Here is a 21,359-nt window from a genome sequence, read left to right as displayed (position 1 = left end):
TCCTTTTTGCACTCGGATTTCGCAGACCCATTCCTGGGCTCCTACTGGCTTATCCTTGTGGACACAGGCAGTGGGATTCCTTTTGTCTCCTGCATGTCGACCATGTCATCTGCCCTTACCAACCAAGCTCTTTCCCACATATTTGTCATTGAGGGCCTTCTGGAGGCGTTGGTGACTGACAACGGCCCTCAATTTACATCTGCTGAATTTACCTCCTTCTGCACGTCCCAGGGCATCTAGTTCATTCATACCACTCCCTTTCATTATGTATCTAACGGATTAGCTGATTGGTTTCTTGTACAAGTCCAGAGTTCCAAACTGTGTCCCCAACACTCCCTGGACGATGCCCGTGTGTTTCTTTCCTCTTACCAACCCACTGTTCAGTTTAGGTCATCCCTGGCAGTCGAACTTTATGGCTGCCCTAATCGGTCCCCCTTGTCTCTCCTGTTCCTGTCTTCTCCCCACCCAGCTACTCTGTATTTGACATGGCCTCGTCTTTCTCTGCAGGATTTTGTCTGGGCGATGGTGTTCAGCCAGAATCGTCCGCAGTGGGTCCCTGCCATAGTCTCATAACTCATTGTCTGCACTATGGTGGCAGTCACCCTCGACAACGGCACAGTGTGCCAGAGGCACACCAACAAGCTTTGCCTCCGGTGTGGTCCGCAGCCGGCTCCTCTGCTGTCTCCAGGGCTGTTGGGGCCCTTGGGGATGATGGTGCTCCTCTCCCTGCCCAACCACCACCTCCGCGATCACCGCCAGTCACACCCCAGGCATACCCTCCGGCAGAGGTGCCTACGCCGATAGAGGTGGATGATATGCTTGACCGCCCCTTGTCTCCTGTCGCCGATGGCTCTGGGGCTCGATGTCGAGATGAGCCTTCCACTCACCCCTGGGGGAGAGGGATGTGAAGAGGGAGGTCTGCTGTGGCTGCCCTCTTCATACATTGTAGTGCCTACTGCATCGGCATCTCATTTCACGCCCAACCAACACTGGATGCCTGCACCATTGGGCGTATATTCACCAGGAAAACCTACATCATCTGTATTGTCAACACTAATATTTACTGGTGTCACAACACAACGTAATATCAGGTCTCCACCAACGGCAGCCAGGGACCGATACTCGTTCTGGGAGCCTTCAGAACAGCTTCAATAGAGGTAGCAGCTAGCCCAGGAAATACGGTGATACGCCAGGCTTGTGATGGCAAATAGTTACGGCAGATACATCAAACACACGGTCTTTATTGCACGGAGCACTGCGGGCAAAAGGCAGTTCGATTCACTGCTTGAAAGTAAACAGAGCTGCAACCCTGGCAGCCACGGTCAGACACCTCTTCTAGCTGGCCGATCTCTTGCAGATGGACTTGGTATAGTCGACGAACATCTTGACATTGTAGAATTGTTTATTGTGATCGCTCCCGTGAAAAGTCGGGTCTTTTCTATTGTTATTTGTTATTTTATATTTGTGACTATCCGCAACTGGGATTGAGTCTGTTGTTCTTTTGGAGATTGTGTGATTGTTTCGTTTTGGTGAGTCCAATAAATTGTTTTCGAACTTGTGTTTAGGCGTTTCTATTCTGCTAGTGCAGATACTTCAATTTCAAAGCCTGCACTTCTATAGAAATGTTAGTATGAGGCTACCCCTTATCAAAAATGAATGATTAATAATTAGATAGCCCAGCCTAAAAAATTCGATCCCTCACTAAGGAAATGAAATATGAATTGTCAAAGTTTTTCATGTTTGTTGGCTAAATTTTGTTGACTTAAACAGTATATAACGTGTATGTGTATAGTACACACATTAGAAGTTCGTTTCTTTTTCTTGTTCCAGTATATCTGGCCACATTATACCATCAGATTCAAATTACTCGATGTACCATGCCAGCAAGCATGCTGTCAAGACTCTGCTTGAAGGACTGAGAAAGGACCTGGTTGCTAGGAACAGCAAGATACGATGTGGGGTAAGCTTCAAGTGCACTTTGTTGTTACATTTTAAAGACTCTGAGCAGGACTGGTACTGCTGATTTTGTGGTTTAGGAAATATACTTTTCTATCAAGCAGATTTTTCTAAGCAGGTAAATACACTGTTCAAGCAAGTTTATGGTAATTGCAGAAAAGGAAACTGAGTGGTATAAAACAAAAATAATAATCATGATACACCAAAAATCTGATGATAAAATTGATTTATGTCAACACAGCATATGATTCTATGGATAACACTATGATAAAACACGTTATGGGAATTGGGGCTTTATGATAAAAGTAGTAGGTTAATTAAAGAAACGACTGCAAACACAACGTCACAGACGAATCTTCCACTGTGCAGCAGACTGTATGCCCGCCTAAAACTTTCTGTCTGTCTGATATATAGCTCATAGACTCCAACCTGAAACCTTGACTTCGGCATTAAAACTTGTACTGGGTGAATTACCCACACAGAAACCGTCTTCTCAGTACCAGAGTCCCACCACCTTCCTGCTGCACTCGAACTCCCTCCAGCGCTCCAACCTTCACAGAACCTCTACAGGTGTACCTTGCTTCACTGACCTTCCTGAAAAATGAATATTGTCAAGAAATTGAACGAAATGGCCCCCTGTTGCACGCCAATATGCAGCAAATAAAATTATCAAACAGTAAAAACGTGTAACAGTGATTGCTTATTCCTTGCTTGTGTTTCACAAATAGTACAAACTCCCAAGGCTGGTATGACGTAGACATTTCTCAGTAATTAGACTTGTAGCAGGGAACTAATCATTTTATCTTCGATGATAAGATCAGTGGTACATGAAGATGAAGTTGTGCCGAGATGATTTGTCAGGTTGCATGGTACCGTGGCTTTTATGTTGGCATTTCTGTGTACCCGAGGTTTTACAGGCTACACTAAAAACAGCTTTTACCTGCGTCCTGTCCGCTGTTTCCCCCTTAAATCCATCACTCCACAGTTGGGGCTGAGCTGTTGTCCCACCCATATCGGCCGTCTGGTATCTCCCAGTGCTCAAGTGGTGTCTTTTATCTGCAGTAATTTAACTGGAAAGGTGGCATCCAAGCTAAATTTTTGTAATTGTAGCTCAGGTAGCAAGAAGACAATTGGAACATTGGACTGAAAGAAAAATCACCCGACGTGGAATGGAAGCTGAGGAGCTCACAAAGTTACAGTAGTCCTTGAGATGAATGCAAGGCTGTCGGTCTGAAAACTGAATGGAAGAAGACTGAAATGCCTCCAAAATGCCAAATCAGAATGCTCACTCCGAAACAGAATCACCTCATATCAACCAAGTCAAAACCCTCGTAGCTCTGTGCTCAGGAGTTTTCTTTTCCTTCTCCCAATTCCGTTCTTGATGGCGCTGAATTTCCCTTAGTATCGTCCCGTGACTGTTGGTCTCAGCTTCCACTGTACCACAACGAGCAGTGGAAATTAGGTAGCTCCACCCTGTTAGGCGATATTATAGGCCATCAGCCATTTTGATCTCATTCTGAAGAACCCCCCCGAGGCGAGCAGTATGGAGATAAGAACCCAAACTCTGTTCCCATGGCAGTCTCACACACACCGAGGCACCAGTCACTGTCTGCACCAAGTCCCCTAGATGCTCACACACAAGATTTTCGTGAATGCGTCCAAGTTTCTGTTCTGTGCATTGAAGAGTCGCCAAGATGGCACCACCTTAACGGAATGTCCGCATGTTCTTACTGGGAAGCTTCCCGCTCAAGTTTCTCGGGTACTTGGAAACTCGGGGGCGTTGGGGCGTTCATTAGCTGTCAGTGAGCCTTTTAATGAGGCACTCCTTTCAGAGTGAAGTAAAACACAATTACCAATTTTCTGTGAGTCCTGGGAAAGTCTCAGGATAACAAAATGTGGCTTAAGTGGAACCCTAATCTTCAAAGCGTTGCATGTTTTTTAGTACACACAAGACGCCGTTACTTCTGCGCTATTGAAATGTAATTCTCTGCAATCGATTCCAGAATATCTTACATAGAACAAAAGGAATCACATTGTTGTAAATATTTAGTCAAGCTGACCTCAAAGCTAAATGCTTCGTAAGACGATAATCATTAAACATTTTGTAGTAAATGAAGTCTGGCGTAGTGCATACTTTCTATTCCACATCACATCATACTGTATCTAATTGCAAACAGAACGGATTCATGTTTTTTACATCCCACTGTGCTGTGTTCCAATGAATTTCCCCTCTCCGCGCCTATCGATTCTCTACACCTGGTCGTTTTATGCTTCTGCTTCGTAATTGCAAACTGTATGTGTGTATAATTAAATGAGTTGCTGACAATCGGAAAGAAATGTTCTAAAACTCTGATTACAATATGTGGTATAGAATTGTCTGCGCTACCCTAAATTTGAACACAAATAAATCTGTGCAAATTAACTTTTTATGTGTAAGATTCTGATTAATCTAAAACCCACCTGACTGTCTGTAAATTAGATTGTATATGAATAATGGTCCATAAGAATAATCAAGATGGCTCTTTCATGAAACAGTCTATCTTACACAATGGTTAACTGTTACATAGTGTAAATGGACCCCACCAGAAAAAAAACCGCATCTGCTGAATTTATACGAAATTTTGTAAATGAAAACTGATCTTAATTCTCTCTCATAATGTTTATTTTGTCGCTAAAGTGGGTTCTTATTTGGGAACGGATAACTGCGCTTTGCCCTGAGTGCACTGTAAAAATGATAAACTGAAATAAATCGCTGCAAAACAGTTTATCTTTTTATCCTACTTGTCAGACTGTTTTTCGCAAATGAAGCTTTTGTTACTTTTTTGAAAGTGGGATTCACTGTCCTCGCTACAGTGCAAGGCGTTACAGTGTAAGTGTTGCCTAATCTATCACTTAATAGTCAGGATACGCTTCGTGAAATATGAGTAGGGATGTATTTTGAAATTACATGGAATGCTTTTAATGACTCAGAAATAACTCTTCCTAGCATATATTATGACGTCTCTTTAGCATTGTCACACGTCGTACAATTTACACATGGTCTTAAATTTACATCAGATCACCACTTTGCCTTTTTAATGATATACTTTAACTGCCAGCAAATGGAGCAATCTAACTGAAATATTGAACATAAGACTGATAATCTTTTCTGAATACCAACACGTAGATGTTACTAAACACAATGAAAACATTATGTTACAGTATACTCTATGCTTTCCTAATGAAATATTTTTAACTAACAGTGAGAGCAGTAGGATAATTAGACTACTGAACACATGACTTATAAGTCACTCTGGATATATACAAGTAGATATTGCTAAACACAAAGAAATTTTTACACTGCAGAACTAGTAATTACTATCTAGCGCTTACAGTAAGAAAAATTAAATGCTATTATCTTTTTTTTAATTATTTTAACGAGATGTCTCTCTTTACAGTCACATAAAATCATTTTCTTTTCTCAGTTACGCATAGTGAAACATCTCAAATAAAAATCTCTGTGTAGCACATCCACCATCCCAGACGCTTACTCAGCCATGACACAACACTCTCTCACGCTCTCTGGCTGACAACTCCCACACACATTCTACTTGAAAGTTACTGCCTTCGCTCCCCCAAGCTCTACTCAATAACGCAACCTCTATTAGTTAAAGAATATGACATTCGTGTGTTTAGGCATGCAACGATGCTCTTAGTGGCAAACATTCAGTACAACCAATATATCTCATGCTCCTTACATTTAAACATGCGCCAAGTGTGATTTCTGATGATATTTCCTTTTTTTTTTTTTTTTACAACATTTCTCCTAATATATAAATCTTCCCACTGCTCACCTTAACCTCTTCCCCTGCCTGTCTGCTTCAACGCACCAACGCTATGTGCCACGATTGCACATTTGCAATAACTTCGTCTTTTTACACTTGAAGTTTATATTCTTCCTTCATGGCGGTTGTCCTCACCTTATACTTCAGTTTTCGTTTTTTGGCTTCGATCTCTTCCATTTCCAGTATTCTTTTCGTACAAACAACACAGTAACTGCATTTAAAGGTGAGGCGAAATTTCTTTGATGGGATGGCTTAAGCCTGTATGGGACATTTACTCTTTTTCTTAGGACATGTGGAATAACATTGTTTGTGGGTACCAGTCCTAATTCTGCGATAACTACACTCCTGGAAATGGAAAAAAGAACACATTGACATCGGTGTGTCAGACCCACCATACTTGCTCCGGACACTGCGAGAGGGCTGTACAAGCAATGAACACACGCACGGCACAGCGGACACACCAGGAACCGCGGTGTTGGCCGTCGAATGGCGCTAGCTGCGCAGCATTTGTGCACCGCCGCCGTCAGTGTCAGCCAGTTAGCCGTGGCATACGGAGCTCCATCGCAGTCTTTAACACTGGTAGCATGCCGCGACAGCGTGGACGTGAATCGTATGTGCAGTTGACGGTCTTTGAGCGAGGGCGTATAGTGGGCATGCGGGAGGCCGGGTGGACGTACCGCCGAATTGCTCAACACGTGCGGCGTGAGGTCTCCACAGTACATCGATGTTGTCGCCAATGGTCGGCGGAAGGTGCACGTGCCCGTCGACCTGGGACCGGACCGCAGCGACGCACGGATGCACGCCAAGACCGTAGGATCCTACGCAGTGCCGTAGGGGACCGCACCGCCACTTCCCAGCAAATTAGGGACACTGTTGCTCCTGGGGTATCAGCGAGGACCATTCGCAACCGTCTCCATGAAGCTGGGCTACGGTCCCGCACACCGTTAGGCCGTCTTCCGCTCACGCCCCAACATCGTGCAGCCCGCCTCCAGTGGTGTCGCGACAGGCGTGAATGGAGGGATGAATGGAGACGTGTCGTCTTCAGCGATGAGAGTCGCTTCTGCCTTGGTGCCAATGATGGTCGTATGCGTGTTTGGCGCCGTGCAGGTGAGCGCCACAATCAGGACTGCATACGACCGAGGCACACAGGGCCAACACCCGGCATCATGGTGTGGGGAGCGATCTCCTACACTGGCCGTACACCACTGGTGATCGTCGAGGGGACACTGAATAGTGCACGGTACATCCAAACCGTCATCGAATCCATCGTTCTACCATTCCTAGACCGGCAAGGGAACTTGCTGTTCCAACAGGACAATGCACGTCCGCATGTATCCCGTGCCACCCAACGTGCTCTAGAAGGTGTAAGTCAACTACCCTGGCCAGCAAGATCTCCGGATCTGTCCCCCATTGAGCATGTTTGGGACTGGATGAAGCGTCGTCTCACGCGGTCTGCACGTCCAGCACGAACGCTGGTCCAACTGAGGCGCCAGGTGGAAATGGCATGGCAAGCCGTTTCACAGGACTACATCCAGCATCTCTACGATCGTCTCCATGGGAGAATAGCAGCCTGCATTGCTGCGAAAGGTGGATATACACTGTACTAGTGCCGACATTGTGCATGCTCTGTTGCCTGTGTCTATGTGCCTGTGGTTCTGTCAGTGTGATCATGTGATGTATCTGACCCCAGGAATGTGTCAATAAAGTTTCCCCTTCCTGGGACAATGAATTCACGGTGTTCTTATTTCAATTTCCAGGAGTGTATATCCAACTGTATGATGGAGAACACTGCCCTGGTTTGACAGAAATGTGTTTCTCCTGCTGTGATATAACACTTCTGTGTAACACTTATATTCTCTTTGTTGGAGTCAGTGTTAAAAATCTCCCCATAGTTTACAGTTAGATAATTAAAACTATATGCAGACAGAGAATAACTTATAAGCTTTTCTGGATCTCGTGGGTCTGGCAAATTTAGCTGAACACAAGTTACTTTTCTGGTAGACAAACTGCAGAACGTTGTTACACACCACACAGAAGCTATTCTGTAAGTGATTAATTAGCTGATACCCCATGGATGTAATTGGCACAGAGTACGCTCGAGAACATAGTAAATAATGTTTTTTGGAGTGTAAATCACTGAAACAGTTTTACACAGGTTCAGGTATACGACCCATTCTGTACTTATACTCGTAAATTTTAGTCTCCAGTCTGGTGATACATGTTTGTTAGCTAAGGTGGATGTAAAAGTTTCTCGTAGTCGCCTGGCTGAACACTTAACTAGTTATAAATTGTAGCTTCCAGGCCAGTAAAACCATATTCCTATGCCAAGGAGGACGTAAGAGATCTCGTAGTCGCATGTCTGGACACTTCACAAAATCTATAAAGTGGTTACGAATTGATTTGACCACACATGTGCTTGTGATGTGACGTATGATATAGAATCTGTATTTACCCTACAATTGGAGGCCATCCACGTTAAAAAGTCTATTCCAACTGCCTTAGCGTTGTCCACAAGCACGCTGATGAATCTTTGATAGTCTTCGCCCAAACAGAAGTCATGGTTTGATATTAGGTAGTAGAAAATCTCGAATTTGTTAATGTTCCTGGCGAAGTCTCTTGTTATGTCCAAATCCGAAAGGTAATAGTCGTCTGCATGTAGCTGCTGCAATATTCCAGGCAGCCGCTCCATTAGAACATCCATCTTAATATCTGCTAATTCCACATCATATGGTATAGCCACAGGATTTTTATATTCTTCGAAATGGTTTCTAGTGCTTCCTTGCTGATTTTATTAAATATTCCTCTTGCCTTCACACCGTCGTTCTCGTGTAGGAGAAATGGTAGTTTCGCGATGTCTTGGAGTACGAATGTCTTGGAGTATGAATTTGGAGAATGTGCTGCGTATACACTAGTTAAATGAGCTACACATCTCTTTCTTTAACATTACAGATTGTCCCGTCTCTAATTGATCCTGACAGTCCGCTTTATCACAGATTTTAACAATCGTAATGTTATCGCAAAACGGTTCTGTAATGGGAGTAATGACATTTAAATTCTTCTTGCTAACAAGCGTACCATTTTCGGTGCAATTTATGTTGCCAGTGTCAGAAACAAGATTATCCACGTTCATCATTAATAACCATAAACCAAAGCATTCGTAAGCTGGTACCGTCCTCCTCCATTATAAATCTGATATGTTAAGCACTTTGACATTTTCAGCTACTACAGAAGACTGATCGGTTGCGGCTATCAAATCTCCTTTTATACTCTTTTTAATCCGAGATGACGGCACTTCTGGTCACGTGGTCTTTCGGTCGTACATTCTAAATCTGATTGTATTTACAATACAGTTGTGAACTCCAGTCCAGCTAAGCTATTTTGTGCGCAAGGTTTCCGTGGGAGGGAGGGAGACTGAGCCCTGCACGGGTGGACACAATAGTGTAGCGCTGTATCAAAGTGTGATAGTCGGTTTGTGCGGCGAGGGATGGAGCGGTACTCGTGTGTTTACAGCAGAATAACGTCAATATACTGACTGCAACAGTGTTTGTGTGTGTGTGTGTGTGTTGAAAAACAAAATACATTCTTTATCTAAAGAAGAACCACCCCCTTACTCGTCAAGAAAACCACAAACTGCTTCGTTACCGTGGTACAAAAAATACGACACAGACAAATGCATGCATCTATATCTGAAGTCTTACAAACTACAGATTACGTGATCATTAAATCGAAATTCCTGAGGTGGTTCTGCGTACCTGGAGTGACATGAATGCCTTGCTTCTCTGTTTGCTTTACGCCTGTGTTGTTGGACCATTGGTTATAACGTGTTGTACCTGCAAGCCAGAATGAGGTGTTGCCATATTGTTTAGCATTAACAGAACGTAGATTGGAGCTTAACGGCTGATGCCTGACATCCCGACACATGAGTCATGACGCCTGATGCCTGACGCCTCACAGCTGATGCCTCACACAACACGCTCAATGCCCAACACCTGACAGCCCAGCAACATACTGACGCACGTATACACACGATAGTGCAATTCAGCTGGGAGTTTACAATTTGCCTGCAAGTACAAGCATATTTAGAAGGAATCTGCGGAAGATCACATGAACGGAAGTACAGGCATCTTTGATCTTTCGAGTGTAAAAATAGGCTTGTGTCTTGTTGGAAAGTACTAACATGTCTTCTTGTAATGTTCTGAACATCCATCAGCTATTAGGGAGAAAGCAGAGACCAAATGACGAACGCTTTGGTTCGTGGTTATTACTGGAAAACATGGGAAATCTTATACTGATATTGTTAGTGTAAATTACACATCCAACAATAATTGTTTTGTAGGCACAACTATTATTTATATGTTAACTTCCTATTTCCCACCTTCTCACTCACAGGCTTCAGGTAAGTACTAAACCTATGTTACGTCAACTGTCCTCTTCTTAAAGAACAGGAGAAATAATTTTGGAGACTTCGTCAGTCTGACGATCAAAGCTACTTGCATCCACGGGCCCTTGAGAGCCTCTCTGTGTGTGGTAAAATCCCAATCGTCCAGTACGTAAACTAATGTGCACACAGTGTTTGGAAAGTTAACTCGCTTCCTAGCAATCACAACCGAGCGAGGTGGCGCAGTGGTTAGCACACTGGACTCGCATTCGGGAGGACGACGGTTCAATCCCGTCTCCGGCCATCCTGATTTAGGTTTTCCGTGATTTCCCTAAATCGTTTCAGCCGAATGCCGAGATGGTTCCTTTGAAAGGGCACGGCCGATTTCCTTCCCAATCCTTCCCTAACCCGAGCTTACGCTCCGTCTCTAATGACCTCGTTGTCGACGGGACGTTAAACACTAACCACCACCACCACCACCTAGCAATCATGTCTGCAGCAGGCACGGCACGGTTGTTGCTGCTAAGTGTGAGACCCGCCTGCTCTCTAGTTGCAGCAGGCATATCCCAACAACCACGGTGCCAAGTTGTCGGTTCTCAGATTCTCAACATTTCCTGGTACTGAGAAGGGTCTTGCGGACCTTGACCTGACTCTCAGGTTGCATCATCACGTCACAGCATGCATGGCATTATTGTACTGAATCACCAGCTCTCCAATTCCACTGCAGCAGCACGTGGTGCAGCAGTGTGCATTGCAGTTCCAGTTCACGGCAGTTGGAGGCCTACAATGCTCATTTAACCACCCTTGAGTATTATACAGGTGTAGAAGATAACATGTGCAGAACGGTAATAGCTCAAAATTCCTTTCCAGATCCAAGGCATCAAAACCGTTCTGCTGAAATCGTGCAGAGAAAAATGTGGCCTAAATTCAGTCTTTGTAGCAATGGAGGGTAGTCCATTGCTGCACACTACTGCATCACGGGCTGCTGCAGTGGAATTGGAGAGCATCCTTTCATATGCGGATTCTTCTGATTTTGAACACTTCCGCTGGCCACCAAACTCCCCAGAAATAGCTATTGTTGAGCATATCTGGGATACCTTGCAACGTACTGTTCTGAAGAGATCTCCACCCCGTCGCACTCTTACGAATTTATGGACAGCCCTCCAGGATTCGTGGTGTCAGTTCCCTCGAGCACTACTTCAAATATTAGTCGAGTCCATGCCACATCGTGTTGCGGCACTTCTGCATGCTTGCTGGGGCCATACACGATATTAGGCAGGTGTACTAGTTTCTTTCTCTTTGCAGTGCATAAGTAATGTACTTGAACTGGGATAATAAGTTTAAGAGTTATATAAATGTTCCTTAGATAAATAGTATTTCAAGAGTAAAATAAAACAGTTTGGAAAATCTAATACTATCTTCTGTTTTCTAAAGTTTGATTTTTGCTTTAGGAAATATCTCCAGGACTTGTGAAAACGCCATTATTCAATACCTTAAAAAAGTATTCGACTGAAGGAAGTGAAAATATGCGTATGCCTATGATGGAACCTGAGGACATAGCAAATGCAATTATCTATATGTTATCGCAACCTCCACATGTTCAAGTAAGTACTGGTAATGGTCATAAAACGTGCAGATAGCCCTTTCTGTTTATAAAATATTTATTTAATGAGACATTTCTTCTCCCTAGGAAAATGAGAGACATGATTTGTATCACAGGTAATCCAGTGTCTTGCACAGATAGGTATTAGAAATGATAAATGTTTGCTTACGAATTTTTGAAATATGGTAGAGAGCTGGTGTTGAGTGGAAAGGTACTTAGCCATAATGAATTTATTAGCGTTTCTAAAAGTTCTAATGAGTATATTTTTAAAATCAAAAATCCAAGAATAACATTAACAAATTGCCTCCAGAACTGAAAAGACTAAATTTCAATAACACAGTTGACAGCAAACACCTCAAAACGGCTAGAGTAAAAAAACTTACTTTCAGTAAAGAATATTAAATGAACTAAAAATACATTTACATTAGAAACAGCAAAACACATGATCAAATGAATATGTCACAAATATCAACCATCGGCTATTGCCAGTAATTACCAAACGCCATTGCCTTCGAAGTAGACAAACTGACTGACAAATGTGGTTCAAATTTATGAGGATAGGGGCGGTGGAAGAGGCAATAATTCCTCTTTCTCTACTAACATAGGAAGGCGGTTGCCGCTATCACAGTACTAGAAACCTTCATTAAAAATTTAAATCGTGGTACACAAGCATCTTTAGCTAGACCAAGGTTAACAAGAGATACAGTCATCGATCCTGTAACACAGAGACAACTCGTTAATTATATAGTAAAAATCAAACAGACAACAAATGCAGAAAAGTACGAACGCTATGCAGGAAACTTTGACTTGACTACTGAGCCATAAAATTTTTCTTTAGTTTTTTTTTCTGGTAAATGGAAACAATTTAGTAAACATCTTGAGCTCCTGGTACTAGCCAACAGGTAACTATAGACATGCTTCAGAAATAAGGTAGATAGATTAAACAATTTCCATTCGTAAATCAGCAGAATTACATCTGCATTGTATACCCTTAGATTCTAAAATCAGTTTGTAATAGCGACAGCGACAAGCCCACACACGTGACACCAAGTGACGTGCACACTAATCGGATGCTCACAGTGATTTCTTGTAAAATCCAGCGCCCATTGACAAATGCTTGCTTAGAGAGCGCCGAGAGAGGGTTGTAACGAAGATTACTCGTAGTCGGAAACCCACGGGTATCACCCAGCAGTCGCCACCGCGTCCAGTACTTGCAAACGTCAGACCGGACTCCTGCCCGTCACCACGATGGACACAAACTGCTTGCAACTTCAATAGCAGAGAACACGCAGAATACTGTGCGTCCTGCAGAAGTAGCTTTCAAGGAGCCATGTTCACGACTGCGACCAACACTCGGCCCCGCCAAACCCGCAGTGAGCAGAGGTACAAGTCTTAGGGCCACGGCAGACGCTTGGTCACAAAAAAAACGCCGCCTCATTAGCGCTCCTCGCCGCTCGTGCACACTTCCCTCTCCTCCAGGTCGCCGCAGTCCTGAACTACCTACTCCTCCGGCCTGCTCTCTACCTGCAACAGTAACGCTCCATGCGCTCTTGCGGCCAGAGGGATTCCAAATATGCGGAAATTAAGCGAAATTAAACGCGGCAGCACGGCACAATCCCCCACCCTTGAGCTTGAACAGGGGGGCGGGGGTCCATTGGATTCCGCCCCAGCATCCTGGTTACCGTTGCCCACCTTGAGTTGGCTTATATGGGCCATTACTACACTACTGTCCATTAAAATTGCTACACCAAGAAGAAATGCAGATGATAAACGGGATTTCATTGGACAAATATATTATACTAGAACTGACATGTGATTACATTTTCACGCAATTTGTGTGCATAGATCCTGAGAAATCAGTACCCAGAACAACTACCACTGGCCGTAATAACGGCCTCGATACGCCTGGGCATTCAGTCAAACAGAGCTTCGATGGCGTGTACACGTACAGCTGCCCATACAGATTCAACACTTCCACAGTTCATCAAGAGTAGTGACTGGCGTATTGTAACGAGCCAGTTGCTCGGCTACCATTGACCAGACGTTTTCAGTCGGTGAGAGATCTGGAGAATGTGGTGGCCAGGGCAGCAGTCGAACATTTTCTTTATCCAGAAAGGCCCGTACAGGACCTGCAGCATGCGGTCGTGCATTATCCAGCTGAAATGTAGGGTTTCGCAGGGATCGAATGAAGGGTAGAGCCACGGGTCGTAACACATCTGAAATGTAACGTCCACTGTTCAAAGTGTCGTCAATGCGAACAAGAGGTGACCGAGACGTGTAACCAATGGCACCCAATACCATAAAGCCACGGATGCGACCATCATGAAGCTGTAAACAGAATCTGGATGCTTCCGAAAAAATGACGTTTTGCCATTCGCGCACCCAGGTTCGTCGTTGAGTACACCATCGCAGGCGCTCGTGTCTGTGATGCAGCGTCAAGGGTAACCGCAGCCATGGTCGCCGAGCTGATAGTCCATGCTGCTGCAAATATCGTCGAACTGTTCGCGCAGATGGTTGTTGTCTTGCAAACGTTCCCATCTGTTGACTCAGGGATCGAGACGTGGCTGCACGATCCGTTACAGCCATGTGGATAAGATGGCTGTCATCTCGACTGCTAGTGATACGAGGTCGTTGGGATCCAACACGGCGTTCCGTATTACCCTCCTGAACCCACCGATTCCATATTCTGCTAACAGTCATTGGATCTCGACCAACGCGAGCTGCAATGTCGCGATACGATAAACCGCAATCGCGATAGGCTAAAATCCATCCTTCATCAAATTCGGAAACGTGATTCTACACATTTCTCCTCCTTACACGAGGCATCACAGCAACGTTTCACCAGGCAACGCCGGTCAACTGCTGTTTGTGTATGAGAAATCTGTTGGAAACTTTCCTCAAGCCGGCACGCTGTAGCTGTCGCCACCGGCACCAACCTTGTGTGAATGATCTGAAACACTAATCATTTGCATATCACAGCATCTTCTTCCTGTGGGTCAAATTTCGCGTCTGTATCACATCATCTTCGTGGTGTAGCAATTTTAATGGCGAGTAGTGTAGTTTCTGGGAAAATGGATGTTGGATCGGGAAACTGACTGGGGAGATAGCTCTTAGACCGTATAAGGCCCGATAAATCAGGGAAGCATTTTAGCAGTGAACTTCTGAGCACCTTTACTTTGTGCTCAGAAATTCTTCAAAAATACAGCAATACCCACCGGTAACGAGACCGGACACCTTCCCTAGTTGTAGCGAATAGCCTCCCTTCTATGCACCAGCTGAATATTTTTCTTTGAAGCCTCCCAAATTTTCCTTACGGTTTCAGGATCACTCTCCTCCGGGAGCAAATCGCTGATCCCCCATTACTTACAAAGTGGATAGTTTACTGTATAAGAAAACATCAAATTGGCAGGAGTCATCTTGTGGGCCTCATGCACAGCGGTATTAAAAGCAAAATTTAGCCACCCAATAGATTGATCCCACTTGGTCTGCGAGTGCGAGTGACTGATGGTAAGCGCCGGCTTCAAATTCCGGTTCACTCCCTCGGCGAACGATGGCTGGGGGCAATAAGGAATGATGATTACGTAAGATATCCCACTACCAAAACAGAAACTTTTAAGTTCTTTTGAGACAAATGCCGGGGCATTATCGCTCACTAATACTCTGAGGCGACCAAACAAGGCAAACACTTGACCCAGAAGTTCAATATTGGTTCCCGATGTTCCTGACTTGCTCGGCATCAGCCACGCAAATCTAGAGAAGGTGTCAACGATGACGAAAAGATACCTGTTTCCATGCCAGGTGCGTGGCAAGGGTCCAAGATAATTGACAAAGATTGTTTCCGAGGGGATTTTCCTTCGTGGTCGAATTTAGTTCCCCTTTAGGCGTATTTTGAGTGGATTTCACTTTACAACATTCGTGGCATCAACCCACTAACTTTCGAACGTCCCCATTTAAGGTGGGCCATCTTCATGATCGTCTTATAAACACCCAAATGACCCCAACACAAGGACTTATGGAAATATTGAAACACAGCTGGCACCAATCCCTTCGGGAGACAAAACTTCTCTTTCTCGTCGTAACGAGTCCTAAAACACAGAATTCCACTTTTAATGGAATATCCCGAAACCTCTACCCCTTCCTGCAGCTTGTGCTTTATGGCAGTTAACTGACGATCCTCATCCTGCTGCTGACTCAGATCACCATAGGAGCAAGCCCGGAATCTCGGCTAAAACTGCTCCCACGCAAACACACTCCTAGTCACACTCGCTGAATTGGCCAGAATCGTCTTCAGGAAACTTTCGACTTAGGACATCGGCCACTTTATTATTCATGATCTTGAAATGACTCACCTGAAAATGGAATGCGGAAATTCTCACCGCCCATCTGGCCATGCGCCCTGTTCTCCGCGGCCGGATCAGAATCCACGACATCGCTTGGTTCTCCCTTTCTAGTAGGAAATATTTACGTTCAAGATAAAATTTGAAACGCTCCATGCCGAATAACACTGCCAACGCTTCTAACTCATATGCCGAATATTTCTTTTCTATGGTGGACAAAAATCTCGAGGCATAGCCAATTGGCCGCATTTCATCCTGGTTTTCTTGCAAGAGGATCACGGCAATCCCAGAATGAGAAGCATCAGTTTGGTGAACAAAATTAGGAATGGGCAAAACCGGCTCTTTAGATAAAGCAACTTTCAAACTGAATGCTTGCTGAGAATCGCCCCAAACAAATTTCTCCCCATTCCGCCTCAGTTTATTAAGAGGGGCCGCCAACTGTGCAAAATTTGGCACAAATTTTCGAAAAAAATTGGTCATCGCAACGAATCTCGCAATAGCCTTCTTATTCTGAGGCACCAGAAACTGATGGATGGCTTTAGTACGTTCTTGATCAGTTCTTACGTCATTTCCCGAAACTATGTCACCCAAGAAGGAAATTTTCTTCCTCTCCAGGCTAACGTTTGACGACTTAAGCGTTAACCTCGCATCCCGCAGGCGGCCTAACACCTGACATAAATGACTTAAGTGTTGTTCAAAGTTCTCGATATAAATCACGACATCGTCCCCAACATAGAATCTAAAAGACGGGATAACACAGCAGATGCCGTAGCTAAACCAAAAGGGACACGATTACATTCAAATAAATTCTACTCAGTACAAAACGCAGTCAAGGGCTTTGATTCCTCCACTAACGGTATCTGATGATATGATTGATCATGTACAGGATAGAAAATACTGTGCACCTCAAAACCAGGTAAAACAATCATGTAGATCTGGAAGCGGGACTGATCTCTCACCTACAAAGCTATAATCATTAGGAATAGTGCCCCGCCTCTCATCGCTAAATCGAAATCTCGGTAACTAACCCATTAAGGTCCTAAAAACTTCGCGACCTCTCAACAAAAAGCACTCGCCACCGATCCACAGGACGCATTCCTTCGATACTATTGTTCACAACTTCCAGTTCGGAAACATTAGGACACAACGCTTTAAAAGATGAGACTGAACATCTACGGTCGACTTTCGTAAAGAATGGCTATTCTAGCAAGGAGATAGATCGAGCACTTCGCTCTAGGCAGAGAATCAGGAGCATCAACGAGGAACAGGAGCCAACGGCAAGGGTTTTCTTCCGTTCATTAGGAAGGTCACAGATCGTATTGGGAAAGTATTAAGCAAATATGCGGTGGAAACTATTTTCATATCCACCAGGAAAATAAAAGAATATTTAAGATCGGCAAAAGACGCACAACATCCTTTGGCTACACCAGGGGTATATAAGATTCCTTTTACTTGTGGACAAGTTTATATCGGTACCACAAAGAGAAGTGTTAACACCCGTCTTGTTGAACATAAGAGGAATGGCCTTCTGGGTTACACAGATAAATCCGCCGTAGCAGAACATGTGTGCCATTAAGACAATCATGAAACAAAATTCAGCGAAACGAGCATCATATCTAAAACATGGCATTGTTATGCGCGCATGTATAGAGAGGCTACTGAGACTGATAAACGCGGTAATAGTTTTAACACAAAGCGGAAGGTGTTAAACTGGATCATATTTGGATGTCAGAGTTGCACCGGTAGCGTGACGATCGATTATTTTCAGTCGAGAATGTTGGCATTGCCAGAGACAGTCCCACAGCCCACGCCACGTGATGGCCAGTGGCGCCCTCTGCACTGCCTATATAATCAGCGCATCCTCGCGGCCTCTTCGCAGTCGCTGCTTTACCTCGGAGGATGTCTCCCGCAATCGGAGACGAAATGTCAGGGGAGAGTTTTATACATCGATCGCTGCCTATCAGTCCGGAAGTTTTAAGTGAAGACACTGCCGACCGTGAAAGCCTACATTAAATGAGAAAAGCTTCTGCCCTCAAATCAACACTGGTTTCGAAAATATCGCTCGTATGAAACTCAGTTTGCCACATTCTCGCAGGCCGCTGTGGCCGAGCGGTTCCAGGCGCTTCAGTCTGGAACCGCGCGACCGCTACGGTCGCAGGTTTGAATCCTGCCCCGGACATGGATGCGTGTGATGTCCTTAGGTTAGTTAGGTTTAAGTAGTTCTAAGTTCTAGAGGACTGATGGCCTCAGATGTTAAGTCCCATGTGATCAGAGCCATTTGACCCATTTTTTGCCCCTTTCTCATATGATATCCTACGAGCCATGGACAGAGAACAAGAGGCGGATTTAATATTCCTAGATTTCTGGAAAGCGTTGGATTCGGTGAACAATTGCAAATTGTTGACGAAGGTCGAGCATATGGTTTAGGTTCCTAAATATGTGACTGTCTCGAGAATTTTTAAATATAAAAACCCAATATGTTTTACTCTACGGCGAGAGTCTATCAGAGACACGGGTATCACCAGGCGTTCTACAGGAAAGTGTGACAGGGCCACCCTTAATCTCTTTGTACATATATGCTGTGACAGACAGGGTGAACAGCAGTCTACTGCTGTTTGGTTATGACGCTGTGGTGTACGTGGAAGTGTAGTCCTAGAATGACTACAATGAGCTAGAAGATAACTTAGAAAAATTTCTAGTTGGTCATGAATGGGAGCTATCTCAAAATGTGTAAAAATGTAATTTAATGTTGATGTGTAGCAAAAGCAATCCTCTGTCGTTCGAATACAGGATTAGTAATGTGCTGCTTAACAGAGTCACATCGATTAAATATCTAGACGTAACGCTGCAGTTGGAGCTGAAATGGATTGAGCACTGCTCAAGTGTTTGGGATCCTCACCAGTTCGGACTAAAATAAGACATGGTAACAGTTCAAAGCGAGCTGCTAGATTTGTTACTCGTAAGTTCGTTCAGCACAGAAGTATTACGGAATGCCTGGAGAGAAGAAGACGTTCTTTCCGCCGACTGCATATCGATTCTGCTGGTACCAACGGACATTTTGTGTAAGGACCTCGAAGACAAAATGAGAGAAATTAGGGGTCGTAAGGAGGCATACAGGCAGTCGTTGTTGCCTCGCTCTGCATGAGAGTGGAACAGGAAAGAAATGACTAATAGTTATACGTCGTACCCTCCACCATGCATCGTGCGGTGGCTTGCGGAATGCGTACTTGGATGAAGTAGGGGGACGAAGGACGGTGGTTTCTTGTGGGTCACAACGTGGCGGATCTCCTCCCCTCATTAGAGGATGTGGAAAATTGGGAAGTTTGTGGTAAGTTCGTATGGGATCAAACTGCTGAGGTCGTCGGTCACCTAGGTTTACACACCACGCAGTCTAACTTTAACTAATTTACCTAAGAACAGCACACACACCGAGGCCCGAGGGAGTACTGGAACCTCCAACGGGGGGGTGGGGGGGTGGGGGGTGGGGGGAGACACACGAACCGTGGAAAGGCGCCTAAAACCGCGCTGCTACCTCGCGCCTCTAGAGGATGTGGAAGTCGGAGGCTCTCCCACTCCGTGAAGCAGGCTGGGCGGCGTCTTGAGACGGGTGTGACAACAGAGTACAGTGCTGGTGCAGGCAGAAATGTTTCAGAACGCACCATTCAGTGCACATCCTTCAACTTGGGACTCAACAGCAGACTGCTCCCACGAGTTCCCACGTTTACCTAATTGCGGCAGGCACTGGATCATCGAGATTCGACCGTGGATCAATGGAAAGTGTCGCCTGGTCGAATGGATCACATTTCTTGTGTCACTAGGTTAATGATTGTGACGAACTGTTCGATATGGATAGAGGCCCGCTGGTGCAGTACTGTTCGACGAAGAAAATTTATCTAGGCTATCACGAGTACTGTGGAAGTAATCGAAGGCACCTTTACAGCTGTGTACTACGTGAACATTATTATGGACCACCTGCATCATTTCTTGCTTGATGTCCTCCACGACAGCAGCCACATCTTCCAGCAAGCTAACTGTCCTTGTCACAAGTCCAGAAGCTGTTTGAGGGACGTTACAGCGCATTCGTAAACCGCAGCGTCGTAATTTGTGGTAATTTCCCGACCTGTGCGCCAGACACCTCCGGAAACCTACCAAGAACTTCACCATTACATACCACCAAGAAAGGGTACTGTATGGCGCTTCAAAGGTGGATCAATACGCAGTTAAGCAGCTGGTTCTAATGCTATGTCTCACGTGTGTAGATATACCTGTTTTCGTTGTTGGGGTTTTACGAGAATTACATAAATCATTGGGATCCTGCTCCTCTTTTCATGTAGCCTGCAAGAGTTCTAAAGTACGGTGTGAAGAGAACAGATGCAGATACAGTTCATTCGCAGTCTTAATAAATGAAAGTGTTGCGTCATTGAGGTACATTACTTGCTGCAGCTTTACTACAGTGTTACACTTCCTTGTTAGTAGCTATTGAAAATAAAGCTATTGGGATCTGGATTGTGAGCACTGAGTTGACTCTGAGCAGGAGAGGGTTGCAGTTGCGAGCGTCCCGTACCTGAACATCTTTCACATCAAAGACACCGCGCAAATTCTTAACAGCGTCAGCCAGGAGGCCACAATATGGGAGCGGACGGGCATTCGAGAGTAGCAAGGACACACAACGGTGCTGTCTGGATGGCCAGTCGCGAGTATGCGCCAAATACTGCCCCAGGAACTCCACACAGATGCTTGGTCATACAGTAACGATTCTAATGATAGGAGGAATGATAGCTTCAGATATAGACTCACTGAAAAAAGGAAACAAGAATTTAACAATAGCAAGTACTGGTAAGTGATGTCAAAAGTGCGCAGGGTTAGAGGATGGCTGTTTAACACAATCACACATCTTCTGATAGACAAGGTGGTGAACTCTTGTTCCTAATTAAATAATCTTGAAGGATCGTGATAGTAATGGTGGTAATTGATGCTCCCGCTTGTGGACTACCAGGTAACGTTTACTACTGTTATTTAATTTAAAATGTTTGGAATTTTATGCCGATTCTGTTGAGTGGAGACAAAGTCCTGAAGAACGAATACCTGTAACGCATTGATATTTCACCAATCTTTACTCTCTGATACTAGATCTTTCTGTGAAATCTTCCCAATTCGAGTATATAGGAGGGGGTAAAGCTAACTTTACAAGCGGCCCGGGCTGGACAAATGCAAGGAAGCAGCTCTGCTGCTGCTATTATTTTATAGTCTGTTCCCTGTTC

The 21,359-nt window shown here is 44.6% G+C and overlaps 1 protein-coding gene across 1 annotated transcript in view; it reads left to right on the top strand.

Annotated features, from left to right (window-relative positions):
• The window catches only part of LOC124775993 (dehydrogenase/reductase SDR family member 11-like), a 58,643-nt gene extending 47,677 nt beyond the window's left edge, over positions 1 to 10,966 (top strand). Inside the window, exons 5-6 of the mRNA XM_047250835.1 lie at positions 1,831 to 1,960; positions 10,886 to 10,966. Of these exons, the coding sequence (XP_047106791.1) occupies positions 1,831 to 1,960; positions 10,886 to 10,966 (211 nt within the window). The remainder of the gene's footprint in view (positions 1 to 1,830; positions 1,961 to 10,885) is intronic.
• Positions 10,967 to 21,359: the final 10,393 nt, after the last annotated feature.

This window comes from Schistocerca piceifrons, chromosome 2 (assembly GCF_021461385.2).
Source record: "Schistocerca piceifrons isolate TAMUIC-IGC-003096 chromosome 2, iqSchPice1.1, whole genome shotgun sequence".
Classification (NCBI taxonomy): Eukaryota; Metazoa; Arthropoda; class Insecta; order Orthoptera; family Acrididae; genus Schistocerca; species Schistocerca piceifrons.
Note: the sequence above shows the minus strand (reverse complement) of the source record. Positions and strands in the feature narration are given on the sequence as shown.